General features: G+C 45.3%; 1 protein-coding gene across 1 annotated transcript in view; it reads left to right on the top strand.

The window, feature by feature from the left end:
• Positions 1–21286, top strand: part of LOC139228537 (semaphorin-4E-like) — an 86176-nt gene that overhangs the window by 20816 nt on the left and 44074 nt on the right. Inside the window, exons 2-3 of the mRNA XM_070859626.1 lie at positions 16431–16829; positions 18244–18389. Coding sequence (XP_070715727.1) covers positions 16715–16829; positions 18244–18389 — 261 coding nt within the window. The 5' untranslated portion in view covers positions 16431–16714. The remainder of the gene's footprint in view (positions 1–16430; positions 16830–18243; positions 18390–21286) is intronic.

The following is a 21286-nucleotide window of genomic DNA, read 5'->3' as shown; positions in this document are numbered from 1 at the left end:
TTCTGAAAAGGGAGGGTTAACAGCCAGTTGTCGTGGTGCACATTGGTACCAACGATATAGGTTAAAAAAATGGAATGAGGTCCTACGAGGCGAACTTAAGGAGCTAGGAGCTAAATTTAAAAAGTAGGACCTCAAAAGTAGTAATCTCGGGATTGCTACCAGTGCCACGTGCTAGTCAGAGTTAGAATCGCAGGATAGCTCAGATGAATCCGTGGCTTGAGCAGTGGTGCAGCAGGGAGGGATTCAAATTCCTGGGACATTGGAATCGGTTCTGGGGGAGGTGGGACCAGTACAAACCGGTCGGTCTGCACCTGGGCAGGACCGGAATCAATGTCCTAGGAGGAGTGTTTGCTAGTGCTGTTGGGGAGGAGTTAAACTAATATGACAGGGGGATGGGAACCAATGCAGGGAGACAGAGGGAAACAAAATGGAGACAGAAGCAAAAGACAGAAAGGAGATGAGCAAAAGTGGAGGGCAGAGAAACCCAAGGCAAAAACCAAAAAAATCCACTTTACAGCAAAATTCTAAAGGGGCAAAGTGCATTAAAAAGACAAGCCTGAAGGCTTTGTGCCTCAATGCGAGGAGTATTCGGAATAAGGTGGACGAATTAACTGTGCAGATAGCAGTTAACGGATACGATGTGGTTGACATCACGGAGACATGGCTCCAGGGTGACCAAGGCTGGGAACTCAACATCCAAGGGTATTCAACATTTAGGAAGGATAGACAGAAAGGAAAAGGAGGCGGGGTGGCGTTGCTGGTTAAAGAGGAAATGAATGCAATTGTAAAGAAAGACATTAACTTGAATGATGTGGAATCGGTATGGGTGGAGCGGCGGAATACCAAAGGGCAGAAAATGCCAGTGGGAGTTGTGTACAGACCTCCAAACAGTAGTAGTGATGTTGGGGAGGGTATCAAACAGGAAATTAGGGGTGCATACAATAAAGGTGCAGCAGTTATCATGGGTGACTTTAATATGCATATAGATTGGGCTAACCAAACTGGAAACAATACGGTGGAGGAGGATTTCCTGGAGTGCATAAGGGATGATTTTCTAGACCAATATGTCGAGGAACCAACTAGGGGGGAGGCCATCTTAGACTGGGTGTTGTGTAATGAGAGAGGATTAATTCGTTGTGCGAGGCCCCTTGGGGAAGAGTGACCATAATATGGTAGAATTTTACATTAGGATGGAGAATGAAACGGTTAATTCAGAGACCATGGTCCAGAACTTAAAGAAGGGTAATTTTGAAGATATGAGGCGTGAATTGGCTAGGGGTTGACAGTGGATGGGCAATGGCAAATATTTAGAGACCGCATGGATGAACTACAACAATTGTACATCCCTGTCTGGTGTAAAAATAAAAAAAGGGAAGGTGGCTCAACCGTGGCTATCAAGGGAAATCAGGGATAGTATTAAAGCCAAGGAAGTGGCATACAAATTGGCCAGAAATAGCAGCGAACCCGGGGACTGGGAGAAATTTAGAACTCAGCAGAGGAGGACAAAGGGTTTGATTAGGGAAGGGAAAATAGAGTACGAGAGGAAGCTTGCAGGGAACATTAAAATGGATTGCAAAAGCTTCTATAGATATGTAAAGAGAAAAAGGTTAGTAAAGACAAACTTAGGTCCCCTGCAGTCAGAATCAGGGGAAGTCATAACGGGGAACAAAGAAATGACAGCCCAATTGAACAAGTATTTTGGTTCGGTATTCACTAAGGATGACACAAACAACCTTCCGGATATAAAAGGGGTCAGAGGGTTTCGTAAGAAGGAGGAACTGAGGGAAATCCTTATTAGTTGGGAAATTGTGTTGGGGAAATTGATGGGATTGAAGGCCGATAAATCCCCAGGGCCTGATGGTCTGCATCCCAGAGTACTTAAGGAGGTGGCCTTGGAAATAGCGGATGTATTGACAGTCATTTTCCAACATTCCATAGACTCTGGATCAGTTCCTATGGAGTGGAGGGTAGTCAATGTAACCCCACTTTTTAAAAAAGGAGGGAAGAGAGAAAACGGAATTATAGACCGGTCAGCCTGACATCGGGTAAAATGATGGAATCAATTATTAACGATGTCATAGCAGCGCATTTGGAAAGAGGCGACATGATAGGTCCAAGTCAGCATGGATTTGTGAAAGGGAAATCATGCTTGACAAATCTTCTGGAATTTTTTGAGGATGTTTCCAGTGGAGTGGACAAGGGGGAACCAGTTGATGTGGTGTATTTGGACTTTCAGAAGGCTTTCGACAAGGTCCCACACAAGAGATTAATGTGCAAAGTTAAAGCACATGGGATTGGGGGTAGTGTGCTGACGTAGGTGAGAACTGGTGGGCAGACAGGAAGCAAAGAGTAGGAGTAAATGGGTACTTTTCAGAATGGCAGGCAGTGACTAGTGGGATACCGCAAGGTTCTGTGCTGGGGCCCCAGCTGTTTACATTGTACATTAATGATTTAGACGAGGAGATTAAATGTAGTATCTCCAAATTTGCGGATGACACTAAGTTGGGTGGCAGTGTGAGCTGTGAGTAGGATGCTGAGGCTGCAGAGTGACTTGGATAGGTTAGGTGAGTGGGCACATTCATGGCACATGCAGTATAATGTGGATAAATGTGAGGTTATCCACTTAGGTAGCAAAAACACAAAGGCAGAATATTATCTGAATGACGGCAGATTAGGAAAAGGGGAGGTGCAACGAGACCTGGGTGTCATGGTACATCAGTCATTGAAAGTTGGCATGCAAGTACAGCAGGCGGTGAAGAAGGCAAATGGTATGTTGGCCTTCATAGCTAGGGGATTTGAGTATAGGAGCAGGGAGGTCTTACTGCAGTTGTACAGAACCTTAGTGAGGCCACATTTATCGTATGCCTGACACATGACTCCCAAAACAAGCGCTCTACTCAGAATTCCTACACGGCAAGCGAGCCCCAGGTGGGCAGAGGAAACGTTTCAAGGACATCCTCAAAGCCTCCTTGATAAAATGCAACTTCCCCACCGACACCTGGGAGTCCCTGGCCAAAGACCTGGCCTAAGTGGAGGAAGAGCATCCGGGAGGGCGCTGAGCACCTCGAGTCTCGTCGCCGAGAGCATGCAGAAAACAAACGCAGGCAGCGGAAGGAGCGTGCGGCAAACCAGTCCCACCTATCCTTTCCTTCAACAACTGTCTGTCACAGGTGGGACAGAGACTGTAATTCCTGTATTGGACTGTACAGTCACCCGAGAACTCACTTTTAGAGTGGAAGCAAGTCTTCCTCGATTTTGAGGGACTGCCTATGATGATGATGATTCTAGTCGTGCACACAGCCTGTGGATCGGATGGACAGATTCTGAAAATAATCTGTCTATAGTTCAGCAACTAAACAAAATTTGCCAGCTTTTTTCCATTTGATTTGATTTTGTCCAAATAAGTTCATTAGGAAGCACATCCAAATTCATGACAACATGAGGAAATCCAGAATGGGAAAACATCACTCAGCCCATCAGAGCCGCGCTATCCAGGATCTATGTATGATTATTGTGTCATGGACTTTCTCCCGCATCTCTAGCGAACATTCATTTCCTTGCCCTGGGAAAAAAACAAGCAGTGTTGTTAAATATCTCTCCACCCCAGTTTCTTAACAGATATCGGCCCATCTCTCTCTTGATTGCGGAACATCGCAGCATTCAGCTTTGAACATATCCGAGGGAAAACTTCAGGTACCAGAAAAAAACATGAATGTAGGTCAGAACAACACCATAAAAATGTGGTTGTGCCTAATGGCTGTTGTGCAGGAGTTGTGAATCAGACTGGGCCGTTGCAATTGCAGGAAATAACAATGAAAAGACTGTTACTAACATGTACAACTACACCTTGAGAACCTGTCTCGTTTTTCCACTTTCATTCCGTTACATTGAGCCTGTAGCACAGAAGCAGACCATTCAACCCAACTGGTAGGCCGGCATTTATACTCCACACAAGCCTCCTCCTACCCCACTTCATCTAACCCTATCAGCATGTCCTTTCTCCCTCATGTGTTTATCTAGCTTCCCCTTAAACGCATATGTTCTATTTGCCTCAAACACTCCCTGTGGTAACGAGTCCCTCATTCTTACCACTCTTTAGGTAAAGAAATTTCTTCTGAATTCCCTGTTGGATTTGTTAGTGACGATCTTATTTTTATAACCTCCAGTTTTGGACCCCCCCCCCACAAGTGGAAACATTTTCTCTGCCTCTACCCTATCAAACTTTTCATTATCTTTAGGAACTTGAGGAAGGACATTCTTGCTATTGAGGGAATGCAGCGAAGGTTCACCAGACTGATTCCCGGGATGGCGGGACTGACATATCAAGAAAGACTGGATCAATTGGGCTTGTATTCACTGGAGTTCAGAAGAATGAGAGGGGATCTCATAGAAACGTTTAAAATTCTGACGGGTTTAGACAGGTTACGATGCAGGAAGATGCAGGATGCAGGATGCAGGATACGTCACAGTCTAAGGATAAGGGGTAAGCCATTTAGGACCGAGATGAGGAGAAACTTCTTCACCCAGAGAGTGGTGAACGTGTGGAATTCTCTACCACAGAAAGTTGTGGAGGCCAATTCACTAAATATATTCAAAAAGGAGTTATATGTAGTCCTTACTACTAGGGGGATCAAGGGGTATGGCGAGAAAGCAGGAATGGGGTACTGAAGTTGCATGTTCAGCCACGAACTCATTGAATGGCGGTGCAGGCTCGAAGGGCCGAATAGCTATTTTTCTATGTTTCTATGTTTAAAGATCTCTATCAGGTCAACCATCAGCCTTCTCTTTCCGAGAGAAAAGAGCCCTGGCCGGTTCAGCCTTTCCTGATGAGCATATCATCTCAATGTGGTATCATTCTTGTGAATTTTGTTTGCACCTTCTCCAAGGCCTCGATTATCCTTTTTCTGATATGGAGACATGAACTGTGCACAGTACTCCAAGTGTGGTCAATGCAAGTTTAACATAACTTCTCTGCTTTTCAATTCTATCCCTCTAGAAATGAACCCCAGTCTTTGATTTGCTTTTTAATAGCCTTATTTAGCTACTTTTTAGTGATTTGTGTATTTGTACCCCTAGATTAGGATGACCCTACGTCCCCGGATTAGGTAGTGTGTGCCCGGGCAAACCATATCCCCGGAAGAGTACCCAGTTCAGGAAACTCGTCCCCGAATAAAATGTTTGGTAATTATAATTAATTGCCGCTGATGCTTATACTCATCAATAATAAAAACAGAGAATGCTAGAAATCTCAGCGGGTCAGGCAGCATCTGTGGAAAGAAAAACAGACTTAATGTTTCGGGTTGACGATCCTTCGTCAGAACTGGCGAATGTTGGAAAAGATCACATTCTTAAACACTGAAAGGAGGAGGGGAGAAAAGGACAGAAGGGAAGGTCTGTGATAGGGTGGAAGGCAGGAGAGATTAGTGAGACAAAAGGGATGATGGCTCAAATTCAAATGGTAATGATAGAGGTTAGAAAAAGGTTAATCTGACTAGGGTGTGAATGGCGGGGTAATGACCAGCTGCCATTATAGACAAAGAGAAGAAAGAAGAAAAAAAACATAAGGTGGGGTGTGGGGGGAAGGGAGCTAAAGATGCCCAGCGATTAAGCTCTGAAATTGTTGAACTCGACGTTGAGTCCAGAAGGCTGTAAAGTGCCTAAACGAAAGGTGAGGTGCTGTTCCTCGAGCTTCATTGGAACAGTGCAGGAGGCCGAGGACGGGGAGGTCAGAGTGGGAGTGGATTGGAGAATTAAAGTGACAGGCGACCGGAAGCTCCGGGTCACACACATCAACCTTGGTCGTCACGTGCTGATGGTGCTGCCCGCCATGTCGTTAAACTGGGGTGACTAACGATTGATGGCAGAACTGACCCAATCAAAGCAGAGGGAAAGTGAGCTGCATTTACGTCATAAATAAATGAGACGAATAAAGTGTGGGCAGAGGCGGGATTATCCGGTGTACGACGGAGGGAGAGTGGGTGGTGTATTTGTGTAAGAGCAGAGTAAGAATGGAGCGCAGAAAGCATGCCAAATTTAAGAAAGTAAATTTATTTAACCATTGTCTTTTATGCACTTGGATATGTTGTGTTCTTGCTAATTGAGGTGCTTTATTCAACCCCAAGACGTTAAACCGAGGCCCCGTCTGCTCTCTCAAGTGGACGTAAATGATCCCATGGCACTATTTTGAAAAAGAGCATAGGCGTTATCCCCGGTGTACTGGCCAATATTTATCCCTCAATCAACATAACAAAAAACAGAATATCTGGTCATTATCACATTGCTGTTTGTGGGAGCTTGCTGTGCGCAAATTGGCTGCCACATTTCCCACATTCTAACAGTGACTACACTCTAAAAGTACATCATTGGCTATAAAGCGCTTTGTGACGTCCGGTGGTCATGAAAAGCGCTATATAAATTCAAGTCTTTCTTTCTTCTTTTCTAGTTATAAAGAACTCTGGTCCCAAAAATGTAAACTATTTTCATGGATGCTGGTTGAACTGTTCATTTTTGTTTCAAATTTCTAGCATGTGTAGTTTAAAAAAAAAATCTTGTCTAATCAATCTTTACCGCCCACTTTTTAGGCCCTTTTGTCTTTGATTTTAGCTTGTGTGCAGTGATACCGAAATAAACACTAGTGGTACATTAGTGGCCAATAGTTTAGTGGGAATGGGGTCAAGGGGGCCAGGAAAGGGGTCTCATTCACATACAGCAGGAGCTGAGGGAGAAACTAGAGAGAGACATGAGTTCAGGGCTAGGGTACAGGGGAGCTTTGGGAGAGGTTTGGCTTGGTGAACAAAGGGATTACGGGGTGTGGCAGAGGCAGACAAACAGATGGTCTTAATCTTCGTGACAAACAAGTCTGTAAGCTCCTTCCAGATGTTGTTGGCGAGAATGTTGGAATTTCCATAATCCATACACTGGAGAAAATTCTGAAAGCTTTTTTTTAAAAGCTCTGCTATAGGAGGGAAGGTAGGCTGAAGCAAAAGCAGAGATGGGCAATATTACAGAGGTGGATGCGGCCGGTCTTTGTGATGGAGGTGATCATGGAATCGGAAGCTCGGTTTAGGGATACCGCGGTGGCAAACCATTTGGTTCAACCTGAGACAGTGGCCAGAGAGCGGAGTGCAAATCGATAGGCCAAGGAACGGATTTTGTGGTGGGGCTGAGAACAATGGCTTGGGTGTTCCCAATGTTTGATTAGAGGAATTTTTGGCTGATCCAGGATTGGATGGGAGACGAGCAATCTGACATCACAAAAACAGCGGAAGTGGATGTGGTGAATGTTTGTGGCGGAGGAGCGGCGAGAGATTGTGGCAAAGGTGCGGCGAATGAGGGTACGGAGCCCAGAAGAGCCGAGGGCCCAGGGGCAGCACTGGCCAGCTCACACTGCGATATGTGTGCGTGCTAGGTCCGTGCAGCAGAGCAGGTCTCCAGTCGTCCTGGTTAACCCTTGCCACTGGATAAAGGCCAAGCTCTGACAAGCCCATGTGGTGGCTGGTGTGCAACGGTCACCACATGTTAAAAAAATCCACGCACAAGCATCTTCCACCCCCTCAATTTGGAGTTCAGGACTGGAACATCAGGTCCTTCATTGAAACACCTGTGAACTCGTGGAAGCAAGTCATCCTCGTTCGAGGGACCACCTATGATGATAAGGGAAGTGTTGAGAGAGGCAGCGGAGAGATAGAGCTGGGTGTCAGTCGGCGCACAGAAAGCTTGGAGCTAACGAGTGGAAGCTGCTTGGTTGTATTTTGTGGTTATCAGTATGCAAACTAAAGATAGGAACATGGGTAAACCATCAGTGACCCTCCCATGTAATCTTTCATATCCTAGAACTAGCATACAGCAATGCGTTTAGCATACACCCACATTATCGTTGGCTGCGTGATGGTGGGTGCAGGTTAATCCCCACGCATATTCCACTAGCAGACGCAACAAGGCATCTTGAAACGCAGAGATAGCACAGCAATCATTAATAAATCTGTAAAAAATCCGTGACTTGGGGCAGTGATGTGAAGAAAGAGATTTTCAAAATGGGCCGTATGGACAGTGGGTATGGAAAAACTGACGTTCCTGAACAGTGTTACTCTATTGTTTATAAATGTGTCTGAATGCGCTTGAATAGTGTGATGTCACATCCCCAGTAATTATATGAACATTTGTTTTGCATTTGTAGTGTATCTGTGCAACAGGTAAACTATAGCTGACTAAAAAATTTGCCTTGCTACACTGTGCAACCTACATTTTCCATCCTGGCTACTTTGCTGCACTCCCATCCAATGGGGTCAAGTTTCGGGCCATGCCTAGAACGGCGCAGCCCCGACATGGACGCTAGTGCGACAAAAATGTACCTTGCAATTCTCGGGCTCCCTGCAGCTCCCTCAGAGCTCGGCGCGGCGCACAGACATCAGCGGGGGGGCGGAGCTACAGAGTCGCGCCAATTCTGCAAGTGCAAGGGGGCGGGGCTAAGTCAAATGAGAGAACGTCGTGCCGGCAGCGCTACACGTGCGCGTTGGAGCGCACACGCAATAGCCCATAAACATTGGCACTCGGCCATTTTTAAAGGAACTTGAAGAAAAGTGCTGATTTGTCTCGTGGACCTCTGGGAAGGCTTGGGATTGAATTTTGGTGATTTTTTGGTGTCTGAAGGAGTGCTTTTAGCAGCACTGTTGAAGAAATCACCTGCTGAAATCAGTGAGTGCTGCTTTTCACTGCTAAACTTCCAGAACAGGTGCTGCATAGGTGCATGCAAAATAAGGACTGTGTGTTTTGAAAAATAAGAGTGTCAATTCAATACAGCAATGGAACAACGTCCACCAAGAACAAAGGATTTCTTGCATGAGGAAGTGGAGATATTAGTCAACGTCATTGAGCAGTGATGGCAGGAGCTAGATACCAGCAACAGAGGTCACATAAAAGTGCCACCTAAAGAAATGAAGAAACGCTGGAACCAAGTTGCAGAAGATTACTGCGCAGTGGTGCATACCATGAGATCTGTAAGCCAGTGGAGAAAGAAATGGCATGACCTTGGTCAAGTTGTTAGTGTAAGTAATATTTTCATTTTTTAATGGAATCGTAATTGTAAATGTGACTATGTGTATGCCCCACCCCGCAGAAAGACGCACTCAGTAAAAAGTTATATTTTACTCTTTGCAGAAGAAATTGGCCCACAACAAAAGGGAAGCAACTCGAACAGGGGGAGGCACGCCCAATCTGCATCCAATGACAGCCTTGGAACAGAGGGTAGCTGCCATGATGAGTCGTACATGGAGAAAAGCAATCAGTACAGCACAAGCTGGGCCTGCACGCGAGGAAGAGGGTATGTCCTGGAAATGCATCGTGGCCCTTCAAATCAACCTGCTGCCTGGCCTGCTATGTGTGAGAGTACTCATGCCACCCATCCTGCCCCCTCCCTTGCTGTTAAACATTTGACTGTTCTGATATATTTTGCAGAACATGATGATGATGAAGATGCTGCCAACCCTGAGGATCCTGGAGATACAGAACAAGAACCAGTACAACCAGATGCGGACGATCCAGACTGGATGATGGCGGCGATGACTGAAATGTCTACAGGGGAGAGCTTCCAAATTAATGTTTATGAGCCCCCCTTAAGGGGCATCAGAGTTTCAACCCCTTGCATAGGGTCTGGTTCCACCTTCCATGGTTTTGATTCCAATGTTGCAGGTCCCAGTGGTGCTACTGGTGTAATGCAGCAGTTTACACCATCTCAGCCCACGACTCCCACTCCCACTCGAGTGCTGCCGTCTGGAACACCGAGCGCCCCACCATCCCAGCCCACGCCTCTCTCTAGTACTGACGTCTAGAACACAGAGCGTCCCACCATCCCAGCCCGCGCCTCTCTAGTACTGCCGTCTGGAACACCAAGCGTCCCACCGTCCCTGCCCTCGCCTCCATGTGTAGTGTTGCCGCGAGTCAGACCCAAGGAGATTGGAGACATGCTCTCCTGAGATGCAGCATTCAACAGATGTGGCTCAGGTTGTGGCATTGGGTATGGAGACCAATGAGCTTACCCGACCACTCATAGGTAGCGTCAGTGCAGTGGATGAAGAGGTGACGGTCCTGACGGGAGAAGTAGCAATAATGACACGGGAACTTAGGGAGGGAATGTCCAAGGGAGTGCAATCGACGGCACAAGCCGTCAGGGAGGGCATGTAAGCTACGGCACAGGCCCTCGTGGAGATAGCTGCTGCAATAAGGGCACACAGCCCCGCCCATCAAATGACACCCCCATGAAAAAGTGAACATTCACTGAGATGTGGATGAGAGATGGTTGCAGCCTTTCTTTGCTGCTTTTGTTCTTGTTCTTGATGTAACTATAGTAGCGTTTTTCAAATTGAAATTGTTTTGTAAGTTTTGTAACTTTACAACATAAGTGATCTTAGGGTTTTGTAAGTGATCTTATGGTGTAAATGCTCTCACATTTTGTATCTTATTTAATTTTGCACCTAAAAAGTGATCTTGACGTTTAAGTGATTTTAAGATTTTTCACATTTGAAATTGTTTTGTAACTTTACAAGTTTATAAGTGATCTTAAAGTTTTTAAGTGATCTTCAAGAGTCATATTAAAAAGTAAAGTTTGATACAACAAATATTTTATTACAGTGACGTTAACTTTTCAATAAAATATTTTTTCATTACAACTGAATCATGTTCCATTAACACAACACAACATAGGAACAACTCCAAAGAATAAATATGTTCATGCGCAACAGTGGTCGCAGAGCCCTCAGGCATCAGTAATTGAAGCATTCACGGATGAGCTGCTGGCGCAGGGCTCGAGCAATCGTTAAAGGAGCACGATGGACGGCCCTCCTCCGACCTCGTGCTCTGGCATCAGGCACTTGTATGCTTTCCTGATTGTCATCACCATCCTCATCCTGCTCTTCCAAAATACTATCATCGGGCACTGAACCCTCACGTAGGTCTTCTGGTTCCACTACCAGCTCCTGCTGCCTCATGATAGCTAAGTTATGGAGCATGCAGCACACAACAGTGAAGTGACCGACAATCTGAGGAGAGTATTGCAAGTGGCCTCCGGAATGATCCAGGCATCGGAAACGCTGTTTCAATATGCCAATGGTCCTCTCAATGATGCTGCGCGTCGCAATGTGCGCCATGTTGTATTGACGGTCAGCTTCCATCCGTGTCATGCTTAGGGGCGTCATGAGCCAGGTGGCCAGGCCGTACCCTTTGTCTCCCAGTAGCCAGCTCTGCCCTTCTGGCTGCTGCTCAAACATGTCAGATATAACGCTGTCACATAGGATGAATGCACATGATGCGCTGCTTATCGTCACACACGAGCTGCACATTGATGGAGTGGAAACCTTTTCTATTCCTGTACTGCTCGGAATCCACCACAGGTGCTCACAAGGCTATGTGGGTACAATCAATGCAGCCCTGTATCTTTGGGAAGCCAGCAATCCTGAAGAAGCCCACAGCCCTCTCATGGATCACTTGTGCGGTCATTGGGAAATTGATGAAGTCATTCCTCCGCGCATACAGTGCAGCCGTGACCTGGTAAACGCAGGCATGTATTGCACGTTGAGAGATGGCGCACACATCTCCAGTTGTAGCCTGAAACGATCCCGAGGCATAGAAGGCAAGTGCAGCTGTTGCCTTCACTTCAACAGACAAGGCAGTTGGCGTTCTGCATCTGGGCTGCAAATCTGCTCTCAGCATATCACAGAACTCAATGACAACTTCTCTGCGGAAATGCAGCCTTTTGAAACAATTAGCCTCGCTCATGTCCAGGCACGAGTGCCTGGCTGGATATTACCGACGTGGGTAAGGTCTCCTGCCCATCAGCCTACGGGCTATGACGTTCCTGGTGCGGTGAGCTCTAATCAATTCTCTCCTATGCAGTGAATTGCTGGCAAACCATTGCATAATCCGTGGTGTTGACAATGCAGCACCCATTCTGTAATTACAAATTTAAGTTTCAAACTGGCTATCTGGCTGCCTCTCCCTGTCCCCTGGCCGAATGGCCTCAGTTACCCTCGCAGCTCGAAGGTTGCTTGCTGTTTCTTCGGCTGCCGTCAGTCACTGCCGCCGCCCCTGTCTCCTACATGGAAGGAAGGCCTGCCTGAAGCACCGCAGCTCAAAGGCTGCTTGCTGCCGTTGTTGTTGGGCTGCTGTCGAGTCACTGACGCCGCCCCTGTTAAATACATGGAAGGCCTGCCTGAAGCACCGCAGCTTGAAGGCTGCTGCTGCTTCACACAGGTAGGAATATTCAATATTTTGTATTTGTTTTGTTTATAATTTTTTATTCAAGGTGGCTCTTTATTTGTATAAGTAAGACTGTTGAGTGCTTGTAGAATTTAGTTACTTCCCTTCCCCCCCGCCCCCCCCCCCCCCCCCCCCCCACCACCATTCCCTACGCCTGATTTGTAAAGTGTAGGCAAGGTTTTTCTGAGCATGCAAAAATCTACACTTCCTCCATTCTAAATTAGTTTGGAGTAAGTTTTCTCTGCCTAAACTTGCAAAACAGGCGTGAGTGGCTGGACACGCCCCCTTTTGAAAAAAAAATCTGTTCCAAAGTGAAACTGTTCTCACTGACGAGAACTGGAGCAAACTAAATGCCGAGAATTGCAATTTCTAAGATACTCCATTCTAAACTAGTTGCTCCAAAAAAATAGGAGCAACTCAGGCCGAAACTTGACCCCTTTGTGTCTCCGGATTTGGTTTAGAAAATATGCTCATCCTACCCTAGATCCCTTTGCTCCTCAACACCATTCAGACTCTTATTTTCCAAGCAGTATGTGGCCTCCTTATTCTTCCGAACAAAATGCAACACCTCCCACTTGTCTATATTGAAATCCATTTGCCAATTACACGCCCATGCTGCACATTTATTCATGGCTTCATTTTGTTGCATTGTAGAATCGTAGACCGGTTACGGAGCAGAAGGAGGCCATTCGGCCCGTCGAGCCCGTGCCGGCTCTCTGCAAGAGCACTCCAGCTAGTCCCACTCCCCCGCCCATTCTTACTTTGTGTTAACTATACCTTGCAATTTGATGTCGTCTGTAAATTTTGAAATTGTACTTGGAAGTCCTGGCAAAAACACAGCAACAACTTTTATTTATATAGCGCCTTTAACGTAGTAAAACATTTCAAGGCGCTTCACAGCAGTGTTGTAAGACAAAACAGATTAATTTGACACCGAGCCACAAAAGAATAAATTAAGCAGATGACCAAAAGCTTAGTTAACGAGGTATGTTTTAAGGAGTGTCTTAAAGGAGGAAAGAGAGATAGAAAGGCAGGGAGGTTTAGGGAGGGAGTTCCAGAGCTTAGGGCCCAGGCAGCTGAAGGCACGGCCACCGATGGTTGAGCAGTTATAATGAGGGATGTTCAAGAGGGCAGAATTTGAGGAGCGCAGACAGCTTGTGGGATTGTGAGGCTGAAAATTATTAGAGGGAGGGGTGAGGCCATGGAGGGATTTATAAACAAGGATGAGAATTTAGACATCGAGGCGTTGCTTAACCGGAAACCAATGTAGGTCAGCAAGCACAGGGGCGATGACTTGTTGTAAGTTAGGACACGGGCTGTTGAGTTTTGGATGACCTCCAGTTTGCCTAGTGTAGAATGTGGGAGGCCAGCCAGGAGTGAGTTGGAGTCGTCAAGTCCAGAGGTAACAAAGGCATGGATGAGGGTTTCAGCATCAGAAGAGCAGAGGCGGGGCAGGGGCGGGCAATGTTACAGAGGTGGAAAAAGGCGGTTTTAGTTATGCCGCGGATATGTGGCCAGAAACTCATTTCAGGGTCAAATATGACACCAGGTTGCGACAAAGCCACGAAAGAGCCTTGTAAGTGGAGTAATGTGCAATTACACTTGCTGACATTTGGCTAGTTGCAATGGCTGCTACAAATTTTGAAACTTGCCCTATGTCCTGCAAGGGAAATATCCTATTCAGTACTTTTCTGAGATTGATGATGTCTGAGAGCACCCTAACAACGGGAGGAGGTGGTAGGATGAATTTCCTTCTCTTAAAATGTATTGTTAAGTCCGTACAAAATAGGATTACCCATTTTGTCCATGCCTGCTTTTACTTGTGACAAATTATTGACAGGAAGCATTTCACCCCCCACCCACCTTGGTGATCAAGCACGGAACTTTGGTGGTCGGGACATTTTCACATTTTTTCCTTCTCTTTCCCGACAATCTCCTAGTGTTTGTTCTAATTCTGTGATGTGGTGTAAGTATTTGGGAAGGGGGTTGAGATTGAGGAGACCCTAAAGTTGCATGTGGGCTGACTAGCTTCAAGCCACTCGCCATGTGGCAGCCGTTAGAGGAGTTTATTTACAATATAAATTCCTTAGTAAAGACTAGATTGAACTTAAGAGCATAAGAACATAAGAATTAGGAACAGGATTAGGCCATCTAGCCCCTCGAGCCTGCTCCGCCATTCAACAAGATCATGGCTGATCTGGCCGTGGACTCAGCTCCACTGACCCTCCCGCTCCCCGTAACCCTTAATTCCCTTATTGGTTAAAAATCTATCTATCTGTGACTTGAATACATTCAATGAGCTAGCCTCAACTGCTTCCTTGGGCAGAGAATTCCACAGATTCACAACCCTCTGGGAGAAGAAATTCCTTCTCAACTCGGTTTTAAATTGGCTCCCCCGTATTTTGAGGCTGTGCCCCCTAGTTCTATTCTCCCCGACCAGTGGAAATAACCTCTCTGCCTCTATCTTGTCTATCCCTTTCATTATTTTAAATGTTTCTATAAGATCACCCCTCATCCTTCTGAACTCCAACGAGCAAAGACCCAGTACACTCAATCTATCATCATAAGGTAACTCCCTCATCTCCGGAATCAGCCGAGTGAATCGTCTCTGTACCCCCTCCAAAGCTAGTATATCCTTCCTTAAGTAAGGTGACCAAAACTGCATGCAGTACTTCAGGTGCGGCCTCACCAATACCCTGTACAGTTGCAGCAGGACCTCCCTGCTTTTGTACTCTATCCCTCTCGCAATGAAGGCCAACATTCCATTCGCCTTCCTGATTACCTGCTGCACCTGCAAACTAACTTTTTGGGATCCATGCACAAGGACTCCAAAAGAGTTCCATGCACAAGGACCCCCAGGTCCCTCCGCACCGCAGCATGTTGTAATTTCTCCCCATTCAAATAATATTCCCTTTTACTGTTTTTTTTTCCAAGGTGGATGACCTCACACTTTCCGACATTGTATTCCATCTGCCAAACCTTCGCCCAATCGCTTAACCTATCCAAATCTCTTTGCAGCCTTTCTGTGTCCTCTACACAACCCGCTTTCCCACTAATCTTTGTGTCATCTGAAAATTTTGTTACATTACACTCTGTCCCCTCTTCCAGGCCATCTATGTATATTGTAAACAGTTGTGGTCCCAGCACCGATCCCTGTGACACACCACTGACCACCGATTTCCAACCCGAAAAGGACCCATTTATCCCGACTCTCTGCTTTCTGTTCGCCAGCCAATTCTCTATCCATGCTAATACATTTCCTCTGACTCCGCGTACCTTTATCTTCTGCAGTAACCTTTTGTGTGGCACCTTATCAAATGCCTTTTGGAACTCTAAATACACCACATCCATCGGTACACCTCTATCCACCATGCTCGTTATATCCTCAAAGAATTCGAGTAAATTAGTTAAACATGATTTCCCCTTCGTGTAGTTCACTTAAAAATCTATCTATACATAAGGAAGAACCTTGTGATAGATCATCTCTCCCTGTTTACATATTAGATCCCATGTTTGCATTATACCTCCAAAGTGTCCAAGGCTTGTATTCCGTAAATAGCCAGAATCAAAATTCTGGAAGAGTGCTTTTAGATTGTCTTTTAGTTCTCTGTGTAAATAAAAGCAAATGTTTTGAAATTTCAGAAAATGAAAGAAACACACGTAGATTATTTCGGCGTTTAAAAGATCGTTGTATCTGCATGCCAGACCTGTTTTGCCAAGAGCCTATATATGGAATGAGTGGAGGGATCTGTTGAGTGCTCTGCTCTGGGTGTTTCTAAACAGTGAATGCAGACCTTTTTCTGCATGTCATACGGAAAATAACATCATGATTTTTTTGGCAGCTTGAAATACTAGTGCAGCAAACAAAGTGAGACTGATTCTCAGTGGAGATGACAGTAGCTCGTCTTTGCTCTGTTTGTTTGACAGGCAGAACCAGAGAGGCTCGGCAATGTTTTCATTCGTTTTGGATTTCTCTGCATACAAGTAAGGACAGAATATGAAAATGTTTAAAGTGACTACTTTGGGTTTGTCAAAGAAGTAACATCCATTACAGAATTTACAGTGAAGGCTGCTTAAAAAAAATGCTGGGATGTTTCTACGGTTTACTCTTTGGGGCGAGAGTCGTTACACTGAAGAATGGCAAGTTGGGCAAAGATACTGAACTGTAGCTTCCATTTCAGGTTAATACTTCCTGAAGGACTCTGTCAACCCGCGGTTGTAGGATACAACCGAGGAGATTGTCTCTCGCTTGAGCGTATTCTTTACAACAAGTGTCTTTACCTAGATGACATTTCACATTTGGCACCATGTTGGCGACGGTCGTGGACCCTGGTCCTGTGGAACAGCACTCCCCTCAGAAAAGTGGCTCTTGAAGCTTATCGAAGAGGTTCTGAAATATTGTCTTCAATATGTTTATCAGTGATACCACTCCACAGCTTTAAACATCCAAACAAAGGCACTGACAATGTACTTGTTGAAAGCTGTGGTGTTCCTAGTTTATAATCTGCTGATCAGATTTCTGCCGCATTCACAAGCCTCCTCACTGGATTGTACACCAAGAAAAACTGTGAATTATGAAGGTAAGAAGCCGAGTACTTTTATTCTAAATTGTACTTTTATGGAAAGTCAAGTTGCAGTTACTTCAAGTTTCCCCCTTTCTCCTCCCCCTTTCCCCCCCCCCCCCAAAAAAAAATAGACCAGTCGTACTTTGTAATAATCTGAGCTATTCTGTTCCCTCTATTTTGTCTTTCATTTGTTCCTGCGACCTGGATGATGCTACCACGGCTACATTTATTGCCAATCTCTAGTTGCCCTGAGAAGGCAGTGGTGGGCTCTCCCTTTGAAACAAATGGCTCACTGGGCACTCCAGAGGCCATTGTGAGTCAGCAACACAGTGTGGGACTGGAATCGCTTGCAGGGCCAATTGGGTAGGGGTGGAAGGTTCTCTTTCGTGAATGACCATTTGGGTTTTTACGACAATCCAGCAGCTTTCACAGTACTAGATTTATTGAATTTGCCATATTGGGGTTTGAGTTCTGGGTTATTAAACTAGTGCATTAATGTAACCAAAATCTAATTCCATGCTCTGTTAAAAGCTGTTTTTTTTTCTTCCAACAATTTTCTCTCTTCTTGAAAGTACTAGCTTATGCTAGAGTTGCAGCCAACAGTCCTCCAAAATCTTGCTCAAGCAGCCATTCTTCATTGATTGTCAGCAAACTTTTCACTCCTAGGGGTATTTGGTTTGCTGTAGCTACTCAATTCCATGGATAGAGAAGTTGAATATCTAAAACCATCACTGAATTATGTGTTTGCCACTCCAAGATCCACTATCGCTTCACTATAGTTTCGCTATCGCAGCGTGAGGTGCAATCGCACACTGGAGGTTCACTGAGGTGCAATCGCACACTGGAGGTTCACTGAATTATTTTCAGCTTATAACTGGTATGTGCAAAAAATGGTGTGCAGAAGCTTGGTCCTTCAAAATGTACATTCCTGCAATCTTGACAACGTTCTCCCCGACCAGGTGTAAATCTGAGAGAGAGGCAGATCCGAGCTTGGTGTCTGGAGATGTTCGAAAGGTTTATGAGGAGTGGGACAGTGGTCACCAGGAACTAATGGTTAAGAGCCTTCTCTCATTGAGTCAGAAGCGGATTTTTGAGAAGAAGCACATTACTTTATAAAATGGCCGCAATTCTAACATTTTATGAACGCAAAACTAAGCCCAACTCCAACTGTCTTCTGACTCAAAAATTGTCAGATAATGGCAGGATGGATATGCAAGGTTCCACTGTGTCTGTTCTCCATGTCAGTGTAATTTTTTGCACTTTCAGATAATGTTGATTATTAACCGTGACTTCATATTGTATAATTATTGGCATAAATCTAACTCTAATGTGCAATCTATATCTTAACATATTGAAAGTTGGGAGAAAAAGTCTTTCTTAAATCTAACAGTTTCATATTTTTGACAGCCTTTTCTTCTACTTTTTATAGATGCAAACTTGAAGACTTTCACTAAACAAGGAATCTCCAATTATTCAACATTGCTGCTCAGTGAGGAACATAGCCTGTTGTTTGTAGGAGCTAGAGATGCCATCTTCGCACTCAATATTGACAATGTTTCAGAGAGTGTTTCGCAAGTAAGCATATTGAGAGAAATCCCCTTTTTTTATTTCATGGGTCATGCTCATTGAAGCCAATACCCAACTGGTAACGCTGCAGGGACAGTGTACATCCAGGATGTACTTATTTGGAACCCTCGGGATCTGGCCTGTTCTGGATAAGGGATTTTTACGGACGAGGGGTGGTCAAGTTAAATTGGATGGTACAGGTACTAAGCAAGGAGATATTGGGCTGGCTGGTTTGGGGTTGGGAGTGCGGCAGAGAGATCATGGCAGGGGATGGGGAGGGGGGGGGGTCGGTGGATCGCGGGGTCAGGCCAGCGATTGCGGGAGTCGACAGCGAAGAAGGGCTTCCATTTGTTCATGTCGGAGTTCTGCACATGCGCCACCCGGTGGCTGGGAGTGATTCTGGATAAGGGAGTTCTGGATAAGGGAGGTTCAACCTGTACTGGCAAAACTGGGATCTAGAAGTTGGATCTTCTGGGCTGTATGGCTCAGTTGCACAGCAGTTTTAGCAGATTAACAGTACAGAGAGGTCCTCACAAAGTTCTTACAAGCAGCATTTATATTGATCTTGGTGAGGGACATTGCCACAGGGAGATCTAAAGAAGTAGACGGGGTTAAAGAGGAGAAAACATGAGAAACAATTCAGAGAATGCTGGAAAGACTCAGCAGGCCAGGCAGCAATTGTGGAGCAAGAGACTGTTTCAAGTCGGTGAACTTTCATCAGAACTGGGATAATTTATTAAACTGGCTTTTCCCCCATTAAGATCTGGACTCCAAACATCTTTGAATGAGTGTCCCATTTATTGTGTTTAAATTCCAAAATGTATATTTTTTCCCCCCCTTAATTTTTATTAGCTTCTCCCTTGAGGATGCTAACCCTTGCTGGGTATAATCTTCTGCTGTCTCACCCAAGTGCCCATTCTTTGGGTATGAGCTCAGGCCATGAGATTTGGCAGTCTGTGGGGGCAGGGGTTTTGCAGCTGATGACGGCCGCGGCCTACACTCACTGTCCATCCACACGCACTTTTCAGCAAGGGGTCATGCATTCGTGATCAAGAGCGGGATCCTGAGTGGTTTATTGTCTCTCCGCTAGCCCACAGATGCTTAAAAATCTATTTAATAAAAGACTAGATGGCACCACATATTCAAATACTGTCCCTTCACCTCTGGCAGCTTAACTCAGTTCTGAATGATGAAGGGAAATTGATATTTTTTTGGCAAAGGTAAAGAATCCTAAGTGAAATGAGTTGGGTCTCATTCCAGTTTTCAGTATATGCATGATCAAATTTCCTTTTGTTTGAGTGCCTGCTTTTTTTTGGCCCCTAATTTTCTTCCCGCCAAGGAAGGCTTGCCCGAGTGCGGTTCCACAGGTACCGTCCACCGCTGGTGTTTCTCCTAAATAAATAAAGAAAGAAAGACTTGCATTTATATAGTGCCTTTCACGACCACCCGACGTCTCAAAGCGCTTTACAGCCAATGAATTACTTTTGGAGTGTAGTCACTGTTGTAATGTGGGAAACGTAGCCAGTCTTCATGTGCGAGCATTAACACTGACTGTTGGTAGGCTATTTGACAGTGATGGGCATCACAGTTAAGCATGCTTTCTTTTCCCTCCTTGCTTAACAGCCACACGGGCACACTTCCAGCAGGGGTCACGAGAAAGGGATTCAGGAACACGTTGGCCAATCTCAGCAAGGTAGCAGTGAAGGAGTTACAATTTGCCTCAGGGCTCCAAAGTTCAGCATCGCGAATTTGGCTGGGGTCCCGATCCTGATGGTTATCTAGAACTACTTGCTGGAAAGCATGTGTGTGGGTGCCAGGTGTGTACGGAACTGGGCTTGGTTGTAATTTTCCTCTTGCCCAACCGACGACAAGCCGACTAATACTCATCATCTGGGGTCACACATAAAGCATGGTCACTTGGTAGAGTGCCTGTAACTGGTGCCCGTGCAACCATACCCGTGCAATAAGTCAACTCGTTCAAGAGCGGAAGGGGGAAAATGTGGCACATAAAGAAGGAAAGGGGGAAACTTGCTAAAGGAATAGTTTGTCTATTCCATATAAAAGAACCGATAATCTACGACTGATAATTCAGTCAGTTTTTCACTACATTTTTAAAGAATCCTATGATTTGATATAAGCAAGATAAATAACAGCAAAATAAAAAATTTAAATTCTCATATCTAATTTGAATTAAATGTACTATTTGTTTTCCCGTGATGCCAAGTTTACTTTCCACCAAAACTTTTAATGCTCTCTGCCAACCTGGCTGTGCTGCGGACGTTCCACCTTCTCGATGAGTAAAGTCGAGCAGGTGATGTGATGAAAGAAATGATGGGTGCTAGAACAGAACAACAATCTGTTTTGTTCTGAGAAACGTCTGGTTAGAAACCTTTTACCACCATGCTTGCAGGAGGCTGTCTGTTGCCTGCAGGATAATTGACCTTGGCCGCTGACACTTGAAAATGGTTTTGTTTATGCTTTGTTTGTGCAGTGCTGAAAAGTGTTGGAGCAGGAGCGTGGGGGCAGTAATTATTAACAGCATTTTTAAACTTCTGCGTGGGAAACCGGGAAATGTAACCACCGTGTGGGAATAAACATTTAATGAAGCATTCTCATTTACAGTTGCAGATTAATTGAATAAAAATAGATTTCTCAAACTCCTACTACAACAGTGTGTTACACAGACAGTGTACCATGGGACAGCCATGTTGCGTTTGTGCAGCTGGCTGGGATGAGTCTTTCCTATAGAGGGCAGGAAGTTGCTGTTCTGTTGATGTCTTTGTTTTGGAAACTCTTTATGACTTTGGCAGCGTTTCTTTAACCGAGGTCAGGCAGTTACTGTTGACTGTAATTTTGTGTCACGGCCCAGGATTTATCTAGCCGGGAACAGGTTGTTTCTTTCAGGT

Source organism: Pristiophorus japonicus, chromosome 18, assembly GCF_044704955.1.
Source record: "Pristiophorus japonicus isolate sPriJap1 chromosome 18, sPriJap1.hap1, whole genome shotgun sequence".
NCBI lineage: Eukaryota > Metazoa > Chordata > Chondrichthyes > Pristiophoridae > Pristiophorus > Pristiophorus japonicus.
The sequence above is the reverse complement of the archived record's forward strand: the minus strand, read 5'-3'. Positions and strand labels throughout refer to the sequence as shown.